General features: G+C 45.2%; 2 protein-coding genes across 2 annotated transcripts in view; both read right to left on the bottom strand.

Moving 5' to 3' along the window:
- rbl2 (retinoblastoma-like 2 (p130)) overlaps nt 1-5,400 on the bottom strand; it is a 15,376-nt gene extending 9,976 nt beyond the window's left edge. The window contains exons 1-6 of the mRNA XM_079743346.1: nt 5,084-5,400; nt 4,198-4,328; nt 3,197-3,397; nt 2,461-2,525; nt 1,149-1,277; nt 1-77 (exon numbers count right to left, since the gene is read on the bottom strand). The exon at nt 1-77 is cut by the window's left edge and continues 84 nt beyond it. Coding sequence (XP_079599472.1) covers nt 1-77; nt 1,149-1,277; nt 2,461-2,525; nt 3,197-3,397; nt 4,198-4,328; nt 5,084-5,221 — 741 coding nt within the window. The 5' untranslated portion in view covers nt 5,222-5,400. The remainder of the gene's footprint in view (nt 78-1,148; nt 1,278-2,460; nt 2,526-3,196; nt 3,398-4,197; nt 4,329-5,083) is intronic.
- Nucleotides 5,401-6,109: 709 nt separating this feature from the next.
- Nucleotides 6,110-21,606, bottom strand: rpgrip1l (RPGRIP1 like). The gene is made up of 25 exons (XM_079744012.1): nt 21,346-21,606; nt 20,837-20,981; nt 20,152-20,480; nt 19,294-19,393; nt 18,920-19,063; nt 18,400-18,505; nt 17,649-17,795; nt 16,732-16,805; nt 16,467-16,606; nt 16,056-16,162; nt 15,909-15,959; nt 15,423-15,605; nt 15,034-15,151; nt 14,236-14,697; nt 13,139-13,281; nt 12,381-12,714; nt 11,571-11,893; nt 11,249-11,338; nt 10,683-10,739; nt 10,269-10,419; nt 9,318-9,415; nt 8,772-8,958; nt 7,769-7,853; nt 7,430-7,566; nt 6,110-6,802 (listed from the first exon to the last, which is right to left on the bottom strand). Exons 1-25 carry the CDS (start codon nt 21,428-21,430, stop codon nt 6,666-6,668), a joined length of 3,933 nt encoding a protein of 1,310 aa, XP_079600138.1. The 5' UTR covers nt 21,431-21,606; the 3' UTR covers nt 6,110-6,665.
- Nucleotides 21,607-22,097: the final 491 nt, after the last annotated feature.

Below are 22,097 nucleotides of genomic sequence, written 5' to 3'. Positions count from 1 at the left end.
CTCACACAGCTTCCCCAGCAGGCAGTAGGACCCCGGGGCCGGCCTGTAGTCCTTACTGCCAAACTCCTCTGGGAGGCCTAGAGCACACATAGACAGAGAGAGAGAGAGAGAGAGAGAGAGAGAGAGAGAGAGAGAGAGAGAGAGAGAGAGAGAGAGAGAGAGAGATCTGGGTGATCTCGTTTCATCATAAAATTGATATATTGGCTCATTAATCAACTTGAAGGAAGTGAAGTAGGGTCCCCGGGTTGTATAACATAGCTGCATTGTTTCATTGTGAGAGTGTTCTTGCTGACTCTAAACTTAACCTTTCATCTGAAGTTCCTGAGGTGTAACAAGTACTGTATTTCTTCCCGGACAGTAAGCAGACTGGTGGAGGTGATAAGGTGTGTGTGTGTGTGTGTGTGTGTGTGTGTGTGTGTGTGTGTGTGTGTGTGTGTGTGTGTGTGTGTGTGTGTGTGTGTGTGTGTGCGTGCGTGTGTGTGTGTGGTGGGGGGTGAGATCAGACCTGCATCATTATCAGGGATCACAGCCTTCCCCTTTATAAGTGTTCTAGACAAGTGGTGTTGACATGCAGTTAGCCCACATAGAGGAAGCAGCCTGTTAAGTAAACTGTGGTGAAAAATAAACAGCCAGGTTCGCTCCTGGATACAGTTTTCTGATGTCCCTGAACCAGTAGCTAGAGCAGCGTTGGGCACATTTGTCTTTATCCAGAAGGCCTTAGTGACTTAGAAAAAGGATGGGTAGTTTACCCATTCCTACTGGAGATGATTGAACAAAATGAAAAATACAGTCCTGAACTGCTGTCAGACATTGATAGTCCTCGAAGACGGAGGATGAGGTTATCAAATAACCAATGAAATTGTCATTGCATTTTTATAGCTCTTGGTTAGGGCTATAATAGACACGTGTTGGCGTTACATGGATTATTAAAAGCCTTTCTTAATACATTCTGATGTACATATATGCATTAAGAATGTATTTGGAAATGTTACGATACATCATCGCCTTAACCTTCTTAACCTTTAAACAATCCTAAAGAATTAAAATCACAATCCATTTGACTGAAGCAAGATCTGCATCACGTGTGGGCGGCGTCCCACGCTGTCTTTAGGGAGGCGAATAGGAACAGAGAGAGTAGTTCAGGGCACCTCTGAAGTCTGGGTTGAGCAGATCTTTCCGGGCATTGCAGAGCAGGGCATTGGTGAAGACCAGGTCCAGCGCACACAGCAGTAGGTGGTAGGAGTTGACCAGGTCGTCACTGATCATGGGGAAGTTACCTGCAGACCGGGATGAGGGAAGAAGAGGAAGAGAGGCCATTAAGGGAGAAAGAGAGAAACAAGTCAAAACAAACAAACAAGCAAAAGAAAGGTAGAATAAAAATTAAATAAATAACGAAAGAAATAAAGTTAAATTCCTTCCATTAAAGTTGTGTGTTTTTTCTATGGTATCCATAGTAAAGAGGTAAATAAGGGTAAAGGTTAGTTACTGAATAACAGTAAAAGGCTTTCCTGTCTTTTTAACTCACTTCTATTAGACCTCTAGGACTGAAGAGCAGGCAAGCACAGACATGTTTCATTACAAATATTTGCCCAGATTCTAACCAATGTGGGGATTTCTGTGTCCTGAGGTGGAAAAGATACACTGACAGCCAAGCAGCCGTTGGAAACAGACCTAATAGTTAACCAGTTTAAACCTCAAGACTGAAGATGGATGTGCCTATGAGCAAGGCATTTTAAACAAATTTCAAAGCCAGCAACAGCGTCGTTTTTCCGTACGTTTGGTTTGACTTCTTTGTTCAACTAATATAAACGTCTGTGTTGACATGGCTACAATGATTGACTGGACCATGTCCAGCTGATGCCAACAAGCCTGAACATGTCCTCACATTAAAATCTATTGTTCACACCCCCTCCACCGCGGCCCCAGTAGACACTCTGACCCTCCACACTAATCTAATCCGGGGCATCGTTGGTGCTTAGCAGCACTGCTGGCCCACTGCCAGTTTTTTTTCCAGAACATCGCTTCGGTTCTGAATTCACTGTACTCTGATGTTCTGGTGGGCTTGCTTGGGTGGTACACGCTTGGGTTGCCTCACTTTGGCTCAATTCTATTTTTTTTTTTCCGATTTGTAGGATGGACCCCTCATTTTAGAATGACTACACATTAATTCTAACTATAACTTTTGAGTTCTACAAAGTGTTTTATAATGTCCCGAATAAGGGAACATGATGCACAAATAAATTTAGTCAAAATATATTTACATAAAAACAACAGGAAGAAATAGTCAGAATGCCCGTACTGAGATTGACAGAAGAGATTCTGTACCATTTTATAGGTTCCGTATATGAGCTTTCATACTCTGCCGGACATACCCCCCTCTTAACTGCCATGTTTAACACTAGTGTACATGTTCAACTGAACTTCAACTGGTGCTTTGGTTGGTGGTCTCTTCGTGGTTACCTTTTGCATGGATAAATAGAATCCAGCAGAAGTTGAAGACCTCGGAGACAGTGCACGGATGCCGTCTGAGGAGGGAAAGACAATTAAGCATTCATTCCTAAATGCATTACCCGAATGTTCTCTGTTTGATTCCAATAACCATAATTCCATAATTAACCAAATGTCTCATGCTATGACAAAAGCTTGTGTCACATGAATGCATTACATGTCTTCGCTGGTTGGCAAGGGCACTGAAAGCATTATTAAAATTGGCTGGCCTGGGGGTTATCCCACAGAAACCCCGCAAAATGTAACATCCTTTTTCTGTATTTACACGCCCTCTGAGGTATGTATGTCTTGGCTATTCAAAAGGCCACCTAAGCAAATGACATGTAAAAAGTCATATTGTTTTTTAAGGCCAACTTTATATAAATATCTATATTAATCTAACCTTTTGATAGGTCAGTACCAGTAATAATTACCAATACCACCAAGACAGTATGCATGGTTGTCCACGGCCATTTAGATTTAGTCAAATGTCTCTTAAACACTGCCTAGCGGATGCTACGCCCAAGCTGGTTGATTCTGGTTGCTGTCTCGATTGCTATCACTATAGATCCACCTGTATTGAAAAACGAAACGCTGCAGCACAAGAGGAACGATCGTCTCTCTTTGTCTCCTGGGGTGAGGGGTGATGCATTTGTCATTGTGAGGTGTGTATTCCTATCACCGTGGTTACGCTGCCGTTTCCCCCTACCTCTGTTTGCGGCTGCGGTGAACCCGGGGAGGCTCCTCGGGCGGGGCCTTGAAGATGGACCTGAAGATGGGAACATACTTCTTGAAGATGACCGCCGACACGGTGAAGTTACGCTCCAGCTTCTCTGTGCTCTGCCGGAAGTCCTGGGGCACGCTGGCCATGTCCTGCCACTTCTTCATCTTACTGAAGAACTCAACCAGGCTGAGAGAGAGAGAGGGGGAGAGGGAGAGGGAGAGGGAGAGAGAGAGAGAGAGAGAGAGAGAGAGGGAGAGGGAGAGGGAGAGGGAGAGAGAGAGGGAGAGAGAGAGAGGAGAGATAGAGAGAGAGAGAGAGAGAGAGAGAGAGAGAGAGAGAGAGAGAGAGAGAGGAGAGAGAGAGAGAGAGAGGGAGAGGGAGAGAGATAGACAGAGAGAGAGAGGGAGAGAGAGAGAGAGAGAGAGAGAGAGAGAGAGAGAGAGAGAGAAAGAGAGAGAGAGAGAGGGAGAGGGAGAGAGATAGAGAGACATCTGCTCAATACATACATACGTTTCGAGTCCTTTGGATAATGTACCAACATATCTATTTTTAAATGCCCTAAATTCTATTGTTCAATGTGTGTTCTCTATGTTTGTTCTCTTTTTGCATTTTATATGAGTATATGTTTTATTCAACTTTGCTAACTTACATTTACCAGGCATGGACTATATGTTTCAAGGTTCAATTGTCACTCTAACAGGCTGGTGGTAAGCTGGTCCAGGAGACTGTGGAGTGTGTTGCAGTAAATCAGCTTCTGAGACAAAGGGAATGACAGGGTCCTCCATTGCTTTGGAGACGGGGGGAAACTTTTTTACAGCCACTCACAACAGTGAGTAGGCAAGGCATTACACTGTAAATCCCCTGCCTATTGCACAAGATAGCATTAAGAAAAAGGGACAAACATAACTCACCGTTGACCGGTTGGTACTATTTCTGGCATAACTAGGGGAAGCGGTGGACGCCGGCTATGTTGTATGTTGACCTACCTTTGTTCTGAGCAGCGTAGGATCCTGGTCAAGGAGACATAGTTGCCGTCAGCGGTGCCTTTACCCACAGTTGGCACAGAAGATCTACAGGCCACGTAGAGGGCACATGCCAACCAGTGTAACTCACTCCCCTGGGTGGGTGAGGTTGTCGTGGGTGTGGTGGTACAATAAGGAAAGGAGGAGGGAAGGACAGAAAAGCACAGACAGACAGACAGACAGATGCAAAGTGTCACACTCTTTATTGGGAGCTGGGGCATCATGTGTCACCAGTGCAATCAACCATTTTGGAAATCCCCCCCTCTAGCGGTCTAATGTCATCGTTTACATTTGTCACATGTCATATGTTAATAATGTTTTCTTACGTGTCTTTAGTCACTGAGCAGAATGTCTAAACGCGTCTAATGATTCGTGTTTCAAATAATGATTATAATAATACGTCTATCAGAACAGCGAGATGGTACTTGATCATCACTGTTATTATACAGTTGTAACGTAAGAATATAACCGCATTGCAATGGAAAAACCATATCGAGAAGTGTATATTTTAAGAGACGTCTGAATATCTACACTTCACAAGGAAGTTCCAATACTTACACAATATACAAAATGCTGAAGGAAATTCAATATCGCCAATTATTACAGAAGATAAACACTGTTAACAGCTGGCGAATGGCAGTGTAAAAGTATACACTGTAGCAGTGATCCAATCACACTAACAGTTAGTGAATGCCACTGTAATAGTGTACACTGTAGAAGTGACCCCATCACACTGTAACAGTTTGTTATTGTCTAAAATAAGCGCGTGGGTCCGAACGCAGTATTCGAACGCAGAAATCAGTACACAACACCATATACCAGTAGATATATTAGACACATTAAGGTTTACCTCCAGAGTGTAATTCCTGTTGATGTTCTCGTAGCTTTTCCATGCCTCACTGCTCGCCTCCTCGTCCATATTCAAAGCTCGACACAGATCCTCAAACCCAGTTCGGGCTTTCTGCATAAACTCGTCCTCGTCGCTCATTTTGAGTTGTCGAATAGAGGTTAGCCCAAATTACGAACTTTAAAACGTACCCCTACAACCAAACCACGAATGTCCTAGTCCTCAGAGAGAAAATAAACGTGTAACAGTGTTATGAACGCGCTATAAAGACGAGGGGTTTGTTGTATGGCCATTTAAATGCCCTGAGTGACAGTTACTACGTTGCGTAGCGCGTCTGCGACTAAAACGTAGGGTTCAGTAAACGACGGCGAACAGTCCTGCGGGTAGGTCATTTCCTGCAGTACATCGTATGTGAATAGCCACATAACGTCAACACAACCGACGCCCACTAAAAGTGCGTTGCAGCGAATGGGTGAAAAGGAAATACTCTACTTCCGGTTGTGCGTGTTTCTCATGTCAACACGATTCTCTTTGGAATCCCGATTACGTTTCGAATTAGATACATGGTTTAACGCTTGTAAAGATTCTTAAACGAAATATTAAATGAGAATGGTTGGAAAGGAAATGCTCTACTTCCGGGTGTGCGTGTTTGTCATGTCAACACTATTTTCTTTGGAACCCCTAGTTTACATTTCAAAATATATTCATGGTTTTAGAATTTAAGATTCTAAATATAAATGCTGCTTAGAGGTACAACTAAATACCGTTAAAAGAAACGATTAATTCAACGCAGATTTGGTTTGTCATGCTCAAATGCATGATTTGTATCCAATTCGAATCAAATAAACATATCATCATAGTCGTCTCTACATACAAGCAGATTTGATGCAAGAAACAGTCGATTCACCAGGGTCTACATTGAAGTATTTATGATATCAACATAATTTATGTGGATGTCATTTCACACTTTATATAAATATACTTTATATACAGTGCAATCCAAGCTCATCAAATAATCTATTTCAAGTTTAAAAATACTGTTTGAAACACCCAATAGAAATATAAACACTAATCGACTACAGTATCAACGCATCTCGAAATAAAACTTGCACAAAAATGTCAACAATTTCCATTATGCTTGAAGTACTTCTATCAAACCAAGAAGTTAAAAAACAGTACATTCTCATGAATTCCCTTCTTAGTAGTGAAACGACAGCTCACTGAGCAGCTCATACTGAGCCAGATAGATGGTCAGTAGCTCTCTGGAGCTCAGACAAGCTAGGATGGCTGCTCGAGGGCCAGAGGCAGGGAATAGCAGGCTCAGAGCGGTGTTGTGATTGTTTACTGAACGCGGTGCTGGGGCGGGGCTCTGTTTTATTGAATTCATTATGTAACGAGGGCCTTCAAGGCTAACCTTAATTTCTGAACAAGTTTGGGTAGTCAGTGTCAGCACATTGTGTTCTCATTCTCTTTGCAATCACATGCAATTACAGTGGGCTGGTGTATGTTAACGGTGGGTGTTCGTTTTCTACGATTTTTCCGCAGCAGCAATCGTCGTCGTCGTCGTAGTAGTAGGCTTGGCGTGTCATGTCCCCTTCTGCAGATGGGACACAGCGGTGTAGTCGTGTTCGGGGTCGTCCATGATGGAGCGCAGGGCGTCCAGGGCCTCGACGGAGACGGTCAGAGTGCCCAACACCACGCTGCTGTCGTCCACCTCCACCACTGAACCAGACCACCACAGGGACCACAGCGCTCATGTTAACAGACCACATTACTCAGACAGAGGTGCGGAAACTGTTATACTACGGTGTCATACAGTCAGAGGATTTAAATGCTTCATTAAGTAGAAAACATATCTAAACATAGCTACATCCTATATATAAGCACACAATATAAAGTGTACAGAATTGCATGTTATCGGCATGAAATATGCAACTATAATATAGAACAATTTATGATACAGAATAACATAATGTACAACTCTATTATATAGAACTGTGCGGCTATAGATGAATAAAAAAAGGTCTTATTTCCACTTCCACACAAAAGTGTGTGTGCGTGAGTGCATGCGTGTGTTTGCTGCGTGTTCTAGCCAGCAAATTCTAATTTGTGCTTGAGTCGTAGTGTGGTTTAGCAGTGCATTACAGCAGTTGACAACTTGACTGGATTTTTGCCCCTGGGAAAATGAGATCTAACTTTGGTAGACTGCCAGGTTACTGACACTGGCATTGACTGCCACTACATATTTACTAGATAAATAAAATGTTAAAGCATATCGTTGTTAAATATAAGAGATAAACTCTCCCTCTGTCTCTGTGTGTGTCTGTGTGTTTTTGTGCTTGTGTGTACCGTTCAGCCTGCTCTCCATCAAGTCCTGCTGTTTCTCCAGTAGGTCGGGGATCCGGAGATAGGCCACACCCACATCTTCACATTCCCTCTCCTGCTCCTCCTCCTCCGGGGGCTCGCTCACCAGCGTGAACCGGATGCTGTCCAGAACCACAAACGCACCATTTATCCCATGCTCAACTGACATCACTTACAACCTATTTAGAAAAACAATTGTGGTTTCTGATTGTTTTCTGAAAACCACCTACCCCATCATTATTCTGTCTGTCATGTTATTATAAGTTATATCTACCCGACATCTAAAGGGTAGATATGTCCCGTTCTTAATAAGGTTCTGCACACCTTTCCATCTGAGGGTTTCGACCTTCCAGAACACCTCTCAGGAGCTCTCTCCTTTGCCTGTTGTTCTCTTGGTCCACGTGGATCACTGTTGAAATAGGATATGGTAGAAAGAAAAAAAAAAGTTTAAGTATCTTTTGATGGAAGGACTTGACGGGTAATTGAAACACAGCTTTTCCCCCTGCCTTCCTACAAACCGGCCAGCCTCCTTCTTAAGAAGCCTGCTTCCATCTAAACAACCTGGCCTCCTTCTAAGCAAGCCGGTCTCCTAATAAACTAAAATCCATGACATTGACAAGGCCTCCTTATAAAGGTGCCTTCAGACCAAAAGCGAATATTCTACTTGCGTAACTTGGGTGAGGTTGCGCGAGTGTTTGAAGCTAAGTTCACTGAAAAGTTCAAATATTTAAACTCGAACGAATGTATGTATGTATGTATTTGCGCCACGCCTTCACTTTTGGGATGAAGGCACGATAAATGAGACGGTCTCTTTCTAAACGAGCCGGCCTCAGTCTAAAAGAGCCGCCTCAGTCTAAACCAGCCGGTCTCTGTCTTAACGAGCCGCCTCAGTCTAAACGAGCCGCCTCAGTCTAAATGAGCCGGCCTCTGTCTAAACGATCCGGCCTCAGTCTAAACGAGCCAGCCTCTGTCTAAACGAGCGGGCCTCAGGCTAAACGAGCCGGCCTCAGTCTAAACGAGCCGGCTCAGTCTAAACGAGCCGGTCTCTGTGTAAACGAACCGGTCTCTGTCTAAACGATCCGGTCTCTGTCTAAACGAGCCGGTCTCTGTCTAAACGATCCGGTCTCTGTCTAAACGAGCCGGTCTCTGTCTAAACGAGCCGGCCTCTGTCTAAACGAGCCGGTCTCTGTCTAAACGATCTGGCCTCTGTCTAAACGAGCCGGTCTCTGTCTAAACGAGCCGATCTCTGTCTAAACGAGCAAGCCTCGGTCTTACCAATACCCTCTCACCAGAGCGTAAAGCAGTGATAGTGTATGGGATAGCTAACCATTGCTGTAGTTGTAGTGGACACTCTGGCCCGGCGCTGGCTTGGGCAGGGACAGGGGCGTCTCCTCGGAGGGCAGGTCCAGGAGAGAGTACTCCACAAACAGACGCACCACACTGGGGTCGTGGGCCGCCCGCGACTCCGGCTTCAGGTTCACCGACACGATCTCCACACGCAGGCGCTCAGAGGACTGGAGGTGAGCGTAGGTATTACACAGCGACAATAGACAAATTCAAAACAGCATTTCAAAGACCTTACATTTAATTTGTATATACGCAAGGAGAAAACGTTGTATAATGTACTTCGATTTCACAACGATCGTTTTTTTTTTCCAATGATGAGACGCTCCCTAGTGGTTCATTCCGCTTAAACCAGAGTATCTCACAATGTTTAGATATTGATTATTATCAAGATAACATTGTTACAAATTTTAAACAAAGCTTTGGTATAAACATAATGAATAGCCAATTCGCCAATAACCTGATGACATTAATAGGCCCACGGGCCGGAGGGCCCAGAAAAGAAAGCCGTTTCTTGGCTTTAACAAACCTTGGTCCCAGCCGAGCTCTGCCCAGGGACGATACAGTCATCGCTGTCAGAGAGGTCCTCTTGACCTCCCCCCACCACTGAGGAGGCTCCTTCAATGTCTGATACATATGAGAGAGAGAGAGAGAGAGAGAGAGAGAGAGAGAGAGAGAGAGAGAGAGATCCATTGTGAATGACCAGGGTAAAAACTTTACATAGGAGCTCCATAGGTTAATCAGTACCTAGGTACAGGCGGCACCAGCCTCAGACCGATAAGCTGCCTCACCGTTGTCCTCCGCCACCCCCCTCCCAACCACAGCCTTCCATGACGCCCCAACTACTTCTCCATCTGTAAACTCTGAAACAGACTCCTCTCATTTCAGCCCTCCAAACGCACCTTGATCTCATTTGAATTCAATGTATTTTACATCAATGCATTAAGTCTTGGAATACTGTTAAGAGTACTCTATCGATAACATTTATAATTATTATGATTATATAATTATTGATGTTAAAATGTAAATAAAATGGAATTCAACATCGAGGGTATTACTTCTCCTTTTGCGCCACAAACCAGAGAGTTGAAGAGACTCAGTGCATGAATATCACAATTGATCCTACAGTTGGACAGTAATGGACACCAGGAAGGATAGAAGATACCATAGCAGAACATGAGCTGCAGCATTGGTTTATTCATGTCCCACTTTAAACTACTTTAAAATCGATCTACTTTGAAGGACTGGAGTTATTTTACGCAGGGCTCAACTGCTCTGCGGTTAAGGCTGACATTGATGTATTGGTGCCTCGCAGGTTTTGTGTCGCTGGTTGCTTAGAGACGTGATGCAGCAACAGCATAGAGTTGGTACGTAAACAGACGGTAAAATCGACAGAACTGTGACATAACTTGACAATTACTCTCCTGTTGCCCAACAGGACCGACCAAAGAAGATGCTTAGCATTTGCATGTCTTCTTACCTTCTGCAATGCTTTCCTCTGACATCTCCGAATCCTCAGAGTAGGACTGGGAGCTCGCTGGGATCAGCTGGCCTTCGGAGAACTGGGACACCTCTTCCTCATCGTCCTCGTGGGTGCTGCTGGGAGGTATCAGAGTCCCCTCTGAGGCACCCTGACAAACCCAACAGAGTACAACTCCCATGTAATCTTACAATCACAAAATCATATCAGCGTATATCTTAATTCTAACACTATACTTAATATACATATTTTAAACACAATTTAAAATGAGATGGAAGCTCATTGCATTCACAAAATAGAAAAACTTCACCCTCCCCACAGTTAGAGCAAGATAAAACAGCGCCCCCTGTGTGATCATAGTCTGAGCTGTTTATCTTTATGAATTATGAAAGTCTCACCAGGCTACCTGCTTACCTTTTGAATGGGCGGCAGCTTGGAGCTCTCCCTCTTCTCTGGAGGACAGCCCCGCTCCTGTTGGGCAACATCACACTGTTCATCTCTTATATCTAACAATGACAATGTTATACTTTGACATTTGATGCATCGAGTAAAAATGTACTGGCAGAGAGTCAGTGCCAGTGCCGGTCAGTCTACCAAGGTTAGATCTCATTGTCCCAGGGGCTATAGAGCTGTCATGTTGTCAACACCGTTGTTGTGCACTACTACACCCCAAGCACGTGTTTGACACACACACACACACACACACACACACACACACACACACACACACACACACACACACTTTTATATGTAACAATGTTATACCTTGACATTTTGTGTATCTAGTAAATATTTACTGGCAGCGAGCCAGTGCCAGTCACCTGGCAGTCTACCAAAGATAGATCTCATTGTCCCAGGGGCAAAAACCCTGTCAAGTTGTCAAGACTTCTTTGCCAGTCACCTGGTAGTCTACCAAAGATAGATCTCATTGTCCCAGGGGCAAAAACCCTGTCAAGTTGTCAACACTTAAGATAAGTCACCTGCTGGTTGAATTCATCTGTGTTGAGGAAAGACACCTTCTTGGGGACCTCCTTAATCCGGGTAATCTGTCTCGGTTTGGGCAGCGGAGCCTGAGCAGAGCAACATTGAGCTAAACAACTGTTCCAGCCAACAGGGATTACAGACAGTTTGTCTTTATTAAAAGGTGCTGTAGGTAACATAAAAGATCTTTCATTTGAGTGTATTGCTTAATTTTTTAGGGTTGATACATTAAAAACCTTCCTCTCTTGCGCCATGTTCAGCTGCCTCTCTTTACAAGTTTCAAATCTTACCTACAGCACCTTTAATGTCTGTACTTGTTACCTTTGAGCTATGGTCAGAGGCAGGGCGATCAGGGAGCCGTTTAGCATGCTTCTCTTTAACCTCCTTGCTAGATAACACCTCTCTGTCAGGCTTCCTCTCTTCTGCCAAAGCTTCCTGCTTGACCTCCTCCTCCTCCTCCTCCTCCTCCTCCTCCTCCCATTGGAGCTCAGGAGTGGGTCTGGCAGGTGTGTCTTGGGGGACCACGGTGGCCGGCTCCACAGTCATGGTGGAGCCTGGCGGGGAGCGGTAGGGGAACTTCCAGCTGAGCGTGACCTCTATGTGGCCTGCAGGCGCCCCAGACGGGCTGCTCAGCTCAAACTCACCTGAAGGGCGACAACAGACGGTTTGGTTAGGACGATAAAAATACAAAGAAAAGGAAGTAGAGGGTTAAAACGTTGGTTGTTTAAACAGCCCTGAAAACATCCGGCGGCTTTTGTTTGGAAAACATTGTTGTGTGAATTGCTTTACAAACATGCAACATAAAACATGTAGAGAGAAAACCCAGACGTACAGACATAAAGACTTAAAACTCAGACAAACAGAAATAAAACAGAGACAAACAGAAATAAAACAGTGACAGACATAAAACCCAGACAAACAGAAATAAAACAGTGACAGACATAAAACCCAGACAAACAGAAATAAAACAGTGACAGACATAAAACCCAGACAAACAGAAATAAAACAGTGACAAACAGACATAAAACCCAGACAAACAGAAATAAAAACACAAAGATACAGACATAAAAACCAGACACACAGACTTAGGGCTACAAGGTGAAGGCCACCGCATTACGACAGCATCCTCACCGCTGATGGCCTTGTTATGGCCCAGTGTCAGAAGGGGCACCCTGGCCTTGCCCAGGTACGCGTCCGTCTGCTCCTCCTTGTAGTCCAGCACGTACAGCTGCAGCTCCTCCGACTTCAGGTAGCGGTCCAGGTCGGCGTCCATGGCGACAGAGTAGGGTGTGTGGTGGCCGAAGGCGGGGTGGCGTTGGTCGTGCGCCACGGGCGTGTCACGGTACGGGAAGTCGTAGAACTTGTAGAAGACGTAGGGGCTGGGCTCCCGGGGCCCCGCGGTGGGCAGGTCGCTGCAGCGCTGCACGGTGACCCCCAGGACGTTAACGCTGCTATGGGGGTCCGCCTGGAGCACATGCACGTGCGTGCACACACACACAAACGTCACACACACACACACATTGTAGGCAGAGAACAGCTTTAATAAAATGTTTTAGAATAGACTGCCAAGAAGAATGTAATAGTGTGTAGTGTTAGTTTTATACCTCATGATGATGAAGTAGTACGAAAGTACTAGTACTACTTAATTCTGACTGTGTTGGTTTTCTTTTATGCTGTTTCTCAAAAGGAATCGACTTTATTGATGCCAGAGGGGAGATTTGGATGCCAGCAGAGCAAATAAACTAGGAAACACTGATCGTTGGATTCAACAAAACATTTCCTCATGTGATAGTATGTTATGTGCATGCAGCTTCCATGTTATTTAAACCTCATCATTCAAATAGGCCAAAAGCGAAGACAAAAGAGAAGCCAAGAGGGTGTTTTCCTACAGGTCTTTCCTCTCTCAAGGCGTTGTTGACGTAGCCCAGAGCGCTCAGCCTCTCCCTGTGGAGGCGGAGGGTCTGCTGCATGGGCACCTTCAGCCTCATCCAGAACTCCAGGGAGCCAAAGCACTGCACCCCCCCCGACACGCCTGCAGAGAGGGGGAGGGAGGGGGGGAGGGGGGGGGGGGAGGGATGGCGGGAGGGAGGGAGGGGGGGAGGGGGGAGGCAGGGAGGTGGGGAGGGAGGGAGGGAGGGGGGGAGGGAGGGAGGGAGGGAGGGGGGGAGGGGGGGAGGGAGGGGGGGAGGTGGGGAGGGAGGGAGGGAGGGAGGGGGAAATAAAGAGAGAGGGAGAAGAGAGGGAGTTTACAAGTGTTTTGAATCTTTCCTCAAATTGCAAAACTGATATAATGGACTGAAACCGAAAAAGTTTGTGAGATTGCTCTGTAAAAATAGAGGTTTTCTCAGTCCAAACAGGCAGGAAAGGTCGTACGAGAGATGTAGACAACCATTGTCAAAAACACCTTTGGAGCAGCTGTGCGCAATATTCAATCCAGATTGACGAGAGACAGGTTGTCGTACAGACTGAATCTGTCGCGCAAGCGTTGTCAAGTCACGGGCTTAGCTCGGACGTCACCCGTTGTCAAAAAATCTGAAGCAGTGGGGTTAAGGGTTAGGGGATGGGCATGTCTGAAACATTGCCTTGATTTGCCTACTTTCTCCTCGAAATTCAAGAAAACAGTTGTAGACTGTATATATTCCTCCTGTGTAAACAGACAACCCTTCAGATGTGTTTTACGTGAACATCTATTCCAACCTCGCTCAATTCCGTTCACTAAGGGGAGTTCTAATTTGCGTATGCACTCTAAAATGACATTATTTCCTCCAGGATCCATCAAACCCTCTGTATGCGTGCATCTGTAGCTAACACTGTAGCTATCTGTAGCATCTGTAGCCAACACTGTAGCTATCTGTAGCATCTGTAGCCAACACTGTAGCTATCTGTAGCATCTGTAGCCAACACTGTAGCTATCTGTAGCATCTGTAGCTAACACTGTAGCTATCTGTAGCATGTGTAGCTAACCCTGCGCCCCGGGGCCACCCACCAACCAGCTGCAGCGCCCCGCTGGCCTTGCCGTCCTCCTCCACCAGCTGCCGTAGCCGCAGCGTCCCGACCGCCAGCGTCCTGAAGGCCAGCCCCTCGGCCCGGTGCAGCTCCACGCTCAGCGAGGACGTGTGGAGGTACTCCATGAAGAGGTCGTCCATGCGCACCACGTAGCGCGAGGTGAAGTTGAAGTCGGGCCCGGCGCGGCCGTCCACCACCGGCGTGGCGTGCAGCTCCGAGTCGTAGAAGCCGTAGGTGCAGAAGAAGGCGGGGGGCTGCCGGCGGTCGCCCAGGGACTCCAGGGCGGAGGAGGAGAGGGTGGCGCGCCCCACGTGGAGCTCCAGGACGTTCTCCCCGCGCTCCAGGCGGACCTCCGATTCGTCCTCCCCGAGCGAGTCGGCGGCGGCGGCGTCGGGTTTGAAGACGTAGGGTTTGGTGCCGTAGGCGATGTCTTTGAGCTGGACTACAGATTGACAATGGAAGGAAAACCAAAAGTGTTAAGAGATATAATAAGAGACAAAATTAAGGAAGGCATGATTAGGTACGTTACATAGTCAAAGTGCCAACTCTTCAAGGAAGCTTTTGAAACTTGAAACCTGTTGAACCAGGCACACGCTGAAGCCTGAAGATGATTTTTATGATAAGAGATCAAAGAGACATGCAAAGCAGAATGTTTGTGTCAAACGTTATATAGCCTGGGTATATAGCCTTATATAGCCTGTTATATAGCCTTTCCCTGGGAACCAAAATAAACCTGTATAAAAAAGAAAAAAATGGGTCTGAAGTCAGAAACAATTACCTTCTAGCTTTTTGACCTTAGCAGCCCTGCCGTCCAGTAGTTTGGCCAAATGTTCCAGCCTCACTTCGTACTCCATCTTGTCACTCTCCATCTTCCTTGTGAGCGCGTCCAGCTCTCCCTGAGGGAAGACAACAAACTTTATTGTTGAAATTTCATGTCACAACATTTCATGTTACAATTTCTGCATTTGTTATCAGTAGCAGCATTTATTGTGTATCTCCTTTAAATAAAACTTTGAAAATTTTCAATTTATTGAACTTCCTTGTATTACATCATTGTTATTATCATAATCTAGAAGATTTTTAATTCTTTAAATGGAAATGTCAAAAGCAGGATGTGCATACATTGGTCATTCCTTTGATTCCACTCCCGCTGCCGGTCAGCCGTACCTGGTAGTCCTTGTTGATCTGGTTCTGGATGAGCAGCAGTCCCCTGGTCTTCTCCAGCTCCTGGATGGTCTCGGCGTGTGCGGCCCGCAGGTCCCAGACGGAGCTCTGGGGGTCCCCACGCCTCTCCTCCTCCTCCACCGGCTCCAGGAAGCTCAGGTCACCGCTCTGGTGGGCTTTACGGGCCTGAGACAAATAGAAGCAAGGCAAGTGTTTTGACATGTAATCTAACCACAGTGTAAAACAGAAAAGGAAGGAACAGCATCATCTACTGGCCGATGACCGATTATCTTAATTAATCGTTAATTTTAACGATTATCACGTATGTGCAGTGACTAGTTTGATCTGAGGATTCAAACTGAGAATATTTCTGTCAACTTAGGTTTAAGTTCTAATTTACGGTACAAATAACTCAATATTTCCCTATAAATATCTTCATGCCTCCATTTCGTTCATTCGTGAGATTCACATCTCCAAATGCTTCCTTACCCTTATGAGCATCAGGGCCTCCGAGAGTTCGCCCCCACCTAATTCGCTCTCCTACAGGATGACAACGCACAGACGCATGTTATTTTGGTCTTTCTGGAGGGCCCTTCATGTCTCTTGAAGAAGGGGTGTTTTGGGAGTGGGAGGAACCTTGGTGTAAAACTTGAGACGCTCGTTCAGTTCCTCCAACTGCTGCTTCTGCTCCAGGAACTGGATCTGAAGACGCTTGTTTTCTTCAGTTAACCTGTCATTTACATCTGAAAGAAAATAATAAAATAAAAACAGACTAGTACCAGAACTACGACGACAATCAAACCAGATTGCGAGTCACAACAGAATTATATGTACGCGCATGTAACTTCAGTTCAAATCACATACACAAAATGCAGAGCATTCATGGCTTTGTGATATAAAAATAATGTACCAATCTCATCATGTATTTCCTTTCCTTCTACATTAGGAATGGAGGAAAACATCCAGAGCAGTCTCCCTCGGCCTTCCCATCTCAGCCCTCTCCTACCCCTCTAGTTGTCTACCTTTGGCCCGTAGCTCTCCACCAACCTCTCTCGTCCTTGATCTTGTCCAGGATTTGGTTCTTGTCTGTGAGGTCAGCCTTCAGCGCCGTCTCTAGCTGTCCAATCTGAACTCGCAATTGCTGCTCCTGTAAGCGCCACTTCTGCTCCTGGGATACATCAAATGCACTGCGCGCAACCACAAACACACACAACTTTTACAGTAGGACCCTAACTATGATAAGGATGATGATGATGATGATGATGAAACACTGAGGACAATGAAGGTCGTCGTCGTGCCGTGGGCAGCTCACCTGTTGACCAGTTTATCACAGTTGTCCTTCAGTAGGTCCCTCTCCTTCTCCAGATCGCTGATCCGAACTTGGAACTGAACACAGACATTCAAACATTTATTACACAGATAAATATGGAGACGCTTGACTACACATTGATTCCAAATAACAAACAGTTCATGACCTTTTTGTCACCCTATCTTTTTTACCCCATCCTGATTCAGTAATGCTTCTTATTCTTCTGAGCAAGATAAAAATGTGGAATACATGTGGTACACAGCAATTAAAATCTTTCCTGAAACACAAGCCTCTTCTTTTCACAGGTTTTGTGTTACTGACTAGACACACTATTTGTTCTGTTGTATGAATGCTTCCATTGAGTAAGTCCTTCGTCTTTGTAAAACATTTTTAAGACTGGGCATACACAGCATTTTTGGCTCAGTATCAAAAATGTAAGTGAATCGGATGACGTTTTAATGGGTCGTATAAGACAGAAAACCACATGTGACTTGACGGGTGTGAAACGCTGCTTAGCATGCCTAACATTTCTGTCGTGAGAACGGAGTTACAAGCCCGTTTCCACGGCGTTATCGTTTTGTTTAAGCAAGTACAGTGTCGGCCTTTGATGCCATTGAGTATTGATTTTCGTTTCCATGTGCCAAAAAGAGATTTATTGATTGTAGCATAGAAACTAAAATGTTTATTAACAATATAAAAAAGATATATTAACAATATAAAAAAGATATATTAACAATATATAGATATATATTTTTAATGTATTTTTGTGCGTCCTAAAGGATAGTTCAGGTGGACACGTCTATCCGACCTTGTCAGAGAATTGCTACAGAATGGCCAATGCTTTGGAAGAGACATTATTCATATCAATTCAAAACGTTTCGCCTGCGCTGTCCGGCGTGTGCCGTGGGTATAAAAGTCACCTCCTCGGTTCTGATCTGAGAGAAGTTCATGCTGTGCAGCTGGTTCTCCAGTCCCAGACTCTTCAGCCGTTCCTCCTTCAGCTGGCCCGTCAGCTCCTCCACCTTGTCCATCAGAGCCTGGTGGCTGGCCTTCATGGCCTTCTGACTCTAGGAGCAGCAGCATCATTCACACACATGCATCAGGACCTACTCATCACACAACCTGTTCAACCCCCCTGTTTGAGCTAGTCCCAACCGCACTATCTTGTTCTCACGTATTCTCAGGAACGTGTTTCAGAAACGTGTTCTCACCGACGGTAAAAAACATTTTTTAATTAAATGGTGGGGCTATATTGCTGTTAAGCTTTTGCTCTTTGCTCTTACAACTCCACATACAATCCAGGTTGGGGGGGGGGGGTTACCTGCTAACCCAAAACGACAGTAACAGGTAACTCAGCCGTATCCTACATTTTTAAAACTTAAGGCCCAGGATCAATCTTTGAACTACTATGAAACCAACTGCATTCCTTTTATTCCAACATAAGATGTTTGTTTTGTTTAACTTTAAATGTGACTGCAGGGACAACATTTGCCAATCCAAAGCATTTAAATAATTAAATACATCCAAAAGGTTTTACTATCCTCCTGCCAAACAAATAATAATAAATATCCTGGGCTAGCTACACTAATCAAGTGTCTCAAGAAAGACGGTGCCTCCACACCACATAGCATGCTAACAACAGACGGAAGGACTATTTGGTGTATCGCTGACCTCCTGCAGCTGGAGGAACCTGCCCTCCAGCACGGTGAGAGCACTGGCCCGCTCAGCCAGCTGTTTCTGCAGCCGGATCATGGCCACGTTACTGCTGACCGTGGACCTATACAGGCACACACAGGTTCACATGTAAACAAAAAGTTTCACCAAAAAAAGAGTGCAGTCCTTGAGCTTTGACCTTAGTACAGTAAAGGCACATTAATGAAGCATTAATATATGTAAATGCAGTAATAAGCATTAACTAACAGTTAATTAACGGTTAACAAAGGGTCTAGTTATCACTTCCTAATGCGTTTATGTTTACTAATGCTTTTCATGTAAACTAACTTTATTGGGTTAGGGTTAACCCTTTTCTACTAAGCCTAACCAAAATAAATTCAACTAACAAGTACTAAACCACATAAAAGATCCTAACCCTAACCACAACCCTAATGCTATATACTGTTGATTATTACGGCATTAACTAATGTGAATGAATGGGTCACTAATGTATCCTTCTGTCCAGCGTATGGAAGACCTCTGTCCGTCCGTGTGATGCTGCCGGAGCTCAAGCAGCGCCTCCTGGTGCTCAGCCTCCTTCCTCCTCAGCTGCTCCCTGAGGAGGAAGGAGTCTCTCTCCAGCTCCTCCAGCTGGCCTCGCTGGCTCTCCAGCACGTTCTCCCTGGGGGCGCAACACACAGCCATGAGTCACGCTGGCTCCAAACAGATCAGATATGATGCACTTCCGGAAGTGTAAAGGATCACTCAACTGCCGCTGTGCCTCAACTGATGTCATTGCAATGAAACAATGGTGGTGACATAATGGTACTGACTTAATGGCCATGATGTCATGGTGATGCCGCATTGGAACTGACATTATGGTAGTGGTGTAATGGCGATGTCAATACATACAGGTTTCTGATCTCTGCCCTGGCTTCCTCCAGCAGGGAGTGTCCATAGCGAGGCAGCATGCCAGTTGGAGGTCTGCCACCTTCCTCCACACTCCTCGTACCTGCATGACACGCGCGCACACACACACACACACACACACACACACACACACACACACACACACACACACACACACACACACACACACACACACACACACAATTAAGGCAAGTACCTGGGTTATATGTAAGGGATAATGCTTCCTGATAGTGGACACCTCCAAGGGCATTATCCCGCTTCTACAACGGTCACTTGCCAAAGAAAATAAATTAAGACCATTCATTTATATTTTCATGCGTTTTACAATCCAAATATAAAGTTTTTCACAACCATAACTTTGTTTCCCTGGTAACGCCTGAGGGTTTGACTAATTCCTGGAACAACCATTACCCTCCCGTAAGGTTCTTATGCAACGGATCGTTGTTCACTACTCCAGTAATTAGGACGGACCTTAGCTACGACTTGGCAACGGGAGGTATTCTAGTCCGCTCAGCAATGCGCCAGAGAGCTAACGTTATGCATTGTACATATTTATAATTTAGCATATAAACGGGTTTTCTGATTACAGTTTAATGCATTTTTCACAATTAACCAGCTCTCGTTTTGAAGGCTGAACATACAATTTGGCTGGAACTACTTAGCAGGTGTTCGCATATCAGGAGTTAATGCGCACCCTTCAGCCAATCAGAATCGAGTATTCCCCCAGACCGTGGTATGAATATAGTTATATGTATACACCATTTGTCATCCTTCAAATACAAGACATATATGTCTGACAAGACAACCGTAGGGGTACAGAGCTCCGGCCTGGGGCCTCACCTCTCTGGTGCAGCCGGGCGGGGCTGGGGGAGTCATCCCTGGCCCTCCTGCGGCCCGTGTCGACGCGGGACTGGACGCGGCCGTAGGGGCTCGGCTTCCGGCTCTGCCCCTGCACCTGCTGCTTGGCCACCAGGAGCCGCTGCTTCAGCCTCTCGTTCTCCAGCTGCAGCGCCCTGACCTTCTCGTGCAGCTCCTCCATCACCTCCTCCATCTCCACGTCGCGCACGCGGGCCGCGGGGCGGGACCCGTTCCCCCCTGAGCCGCCGCCCGTCACCAGCTGCTCCAGCCGACGGCGGTCCTTCACCAGCTTCACCAGCTTGGTGGCCAGCCTGACCAGGGAAGAGTTGTTACAGTACAAACAAACACATCGAGGCCCAGTCTCTCTCTGGCTTGGAAACAGAGTGATTAGCTTTCTAGTGCATTTGCGGTGCGCACAATTAAGCAGAAAAAGTTATCGGTTCTGATGGACAAATAGACAAATCCTAAAGATCTGTTTGTGAAATGTCTGGTTTATATACAAGTATGTAGATGTCTGTTGTAGATGGTTACGGTTCAAATCGTAAGGAATTAAGAAATTAAAATGTTCTCAAAAGACACATACTTGTCCATCATGTAATTATAGGATTGGGAGAACATTAACATCAATATCCATGTCGTGTTTCATGAGAACAGTGATTATTGAGACCTTTTGATCTTGTCCTCCTGGGTGTTATTGTTCTGTTTGAGGAGCAGGTTCTCATCATGGAGGCGCAGGTACCTATCCTCCAGCTCCTCCCTCGATACCCGAGCGATATCCTGACGCGCTCTACCATTCTGGCCCAAGGAGGTGTCTGCTAAAGATAAAGTAATACATGGAAATACATGTGTACCATTCATTAGATTTCATACAAACATGTTTATGTATTCACATGATAGAACACTTCTTAAAACAAGTGAATATCCGCCCATTTTCTATTGTTTTTTTAATGCAGAATAGATAAGACCACCTAGCTATACATATATTAATTCTAGGTACATCCATATCTAAAAATCTGTTCAGATACCAAGGCAGTGAGTTGCATTCTCATTCAATCACAGTCTTGCATTGGACTAGGGGTGGCAGGACTATTACCACAGGCATATTCTCATTGCAGTTAGTAGGTTTATTCTATTACATCCATATTTCAATGTCACAAAACATGTTGGTGTGCGTACCTTGGGGCCCAGGTGCAAAGTGAGAGAGGGTTACGGTAATATCCTTCACGGGCATATCAGCAGCAGTCTCGTCAGCAAATGACATGTTTCCTCCTGACCGAATCGAACATTGAATGTCAATTCAGTGAAGGTTTTACATGTAGACTGTACATGATTGAGCCTTTCAGCATCGTTTCAAACACGCCCCGCCGTCCAAGTGTTACCGTTAATGCTAGCAATACCGCCTTTGAACCCTCCACACGTTCCCTCAAAACATGGTCATATAAGTTTCATAACGAATGCACAGTTGAGTAAGACACGTCACGAGTAGTTATTCATTAATTAAATGTCGAACACATATGTTTTATCATTTCAAAAAGAAAAGCTAGGCTCGTTAGTAACTATTTTGGTCCTCAGCGACGGTTGCTAGTAAACAACGTGCTTCCGGACTCCAACAAGAAGCGGGGATTGTGGGATATGTAGTTCTTGCTGATGATGACCGCACTTATAATTTATGATTGGTGGTTAAATAGAGTAAAACGTGTTGGGTTGGCTTGTGAAACGGTAAATTATATATTTTTAGTCATCTGCTTTTAGGAAAACCTCTCTAATTCAATCATGGCTTGAAATAATTGGTCTCGTTCGTAAGAGTCACCCCTGTGAGATTACTGACATCTGCTCCTGACATGCATGAATGAATGAAAATATAATATATACATATATTTCTTCAAACTGGGGAAAAACAGTTGATTGTCTGTATGAGGGTATGTCTC

Source organism: Pollachius pollachius, assembly GCF_949987615.1.
Source record: "Pollachius pollachius genome assembly, chromosome: 9".
Taxonomy (NCBI): Eukaryota; Metazoa; Chordata; class Actinopteri; order Gadiformes; family Gadidae; genus Pollachius; species Pollachius pollachius.
This window is presented reverse-complemented; position numbering and strand designations above follow the sequence as displayed.

Bases quoted from the DNA above. Each gene is read 5' to 3' on its own strand.
- rpgrip1l (XM_079744012.1), bottom strand. From the start codon at position 21,430: ATGTCATTTGCTGACGAGACTGCTGCTGATATGCCCGTGAAGGATATT. The intron at 10,740-11,248 runs GTGACTTATCTT...GTTGCCCAACAG, and splicing joins CAGATGAATTCAACCAGCAG to GAGCGGGGCTGTCCTCCAGA. The intron at 9,416-10,268 runs GTAAGAAGACAT...CATATGTATCAG, and splicing joins AGAGGAAAGCATTGCAGAAG to ACATTGAAGGAGCCTCCTCA.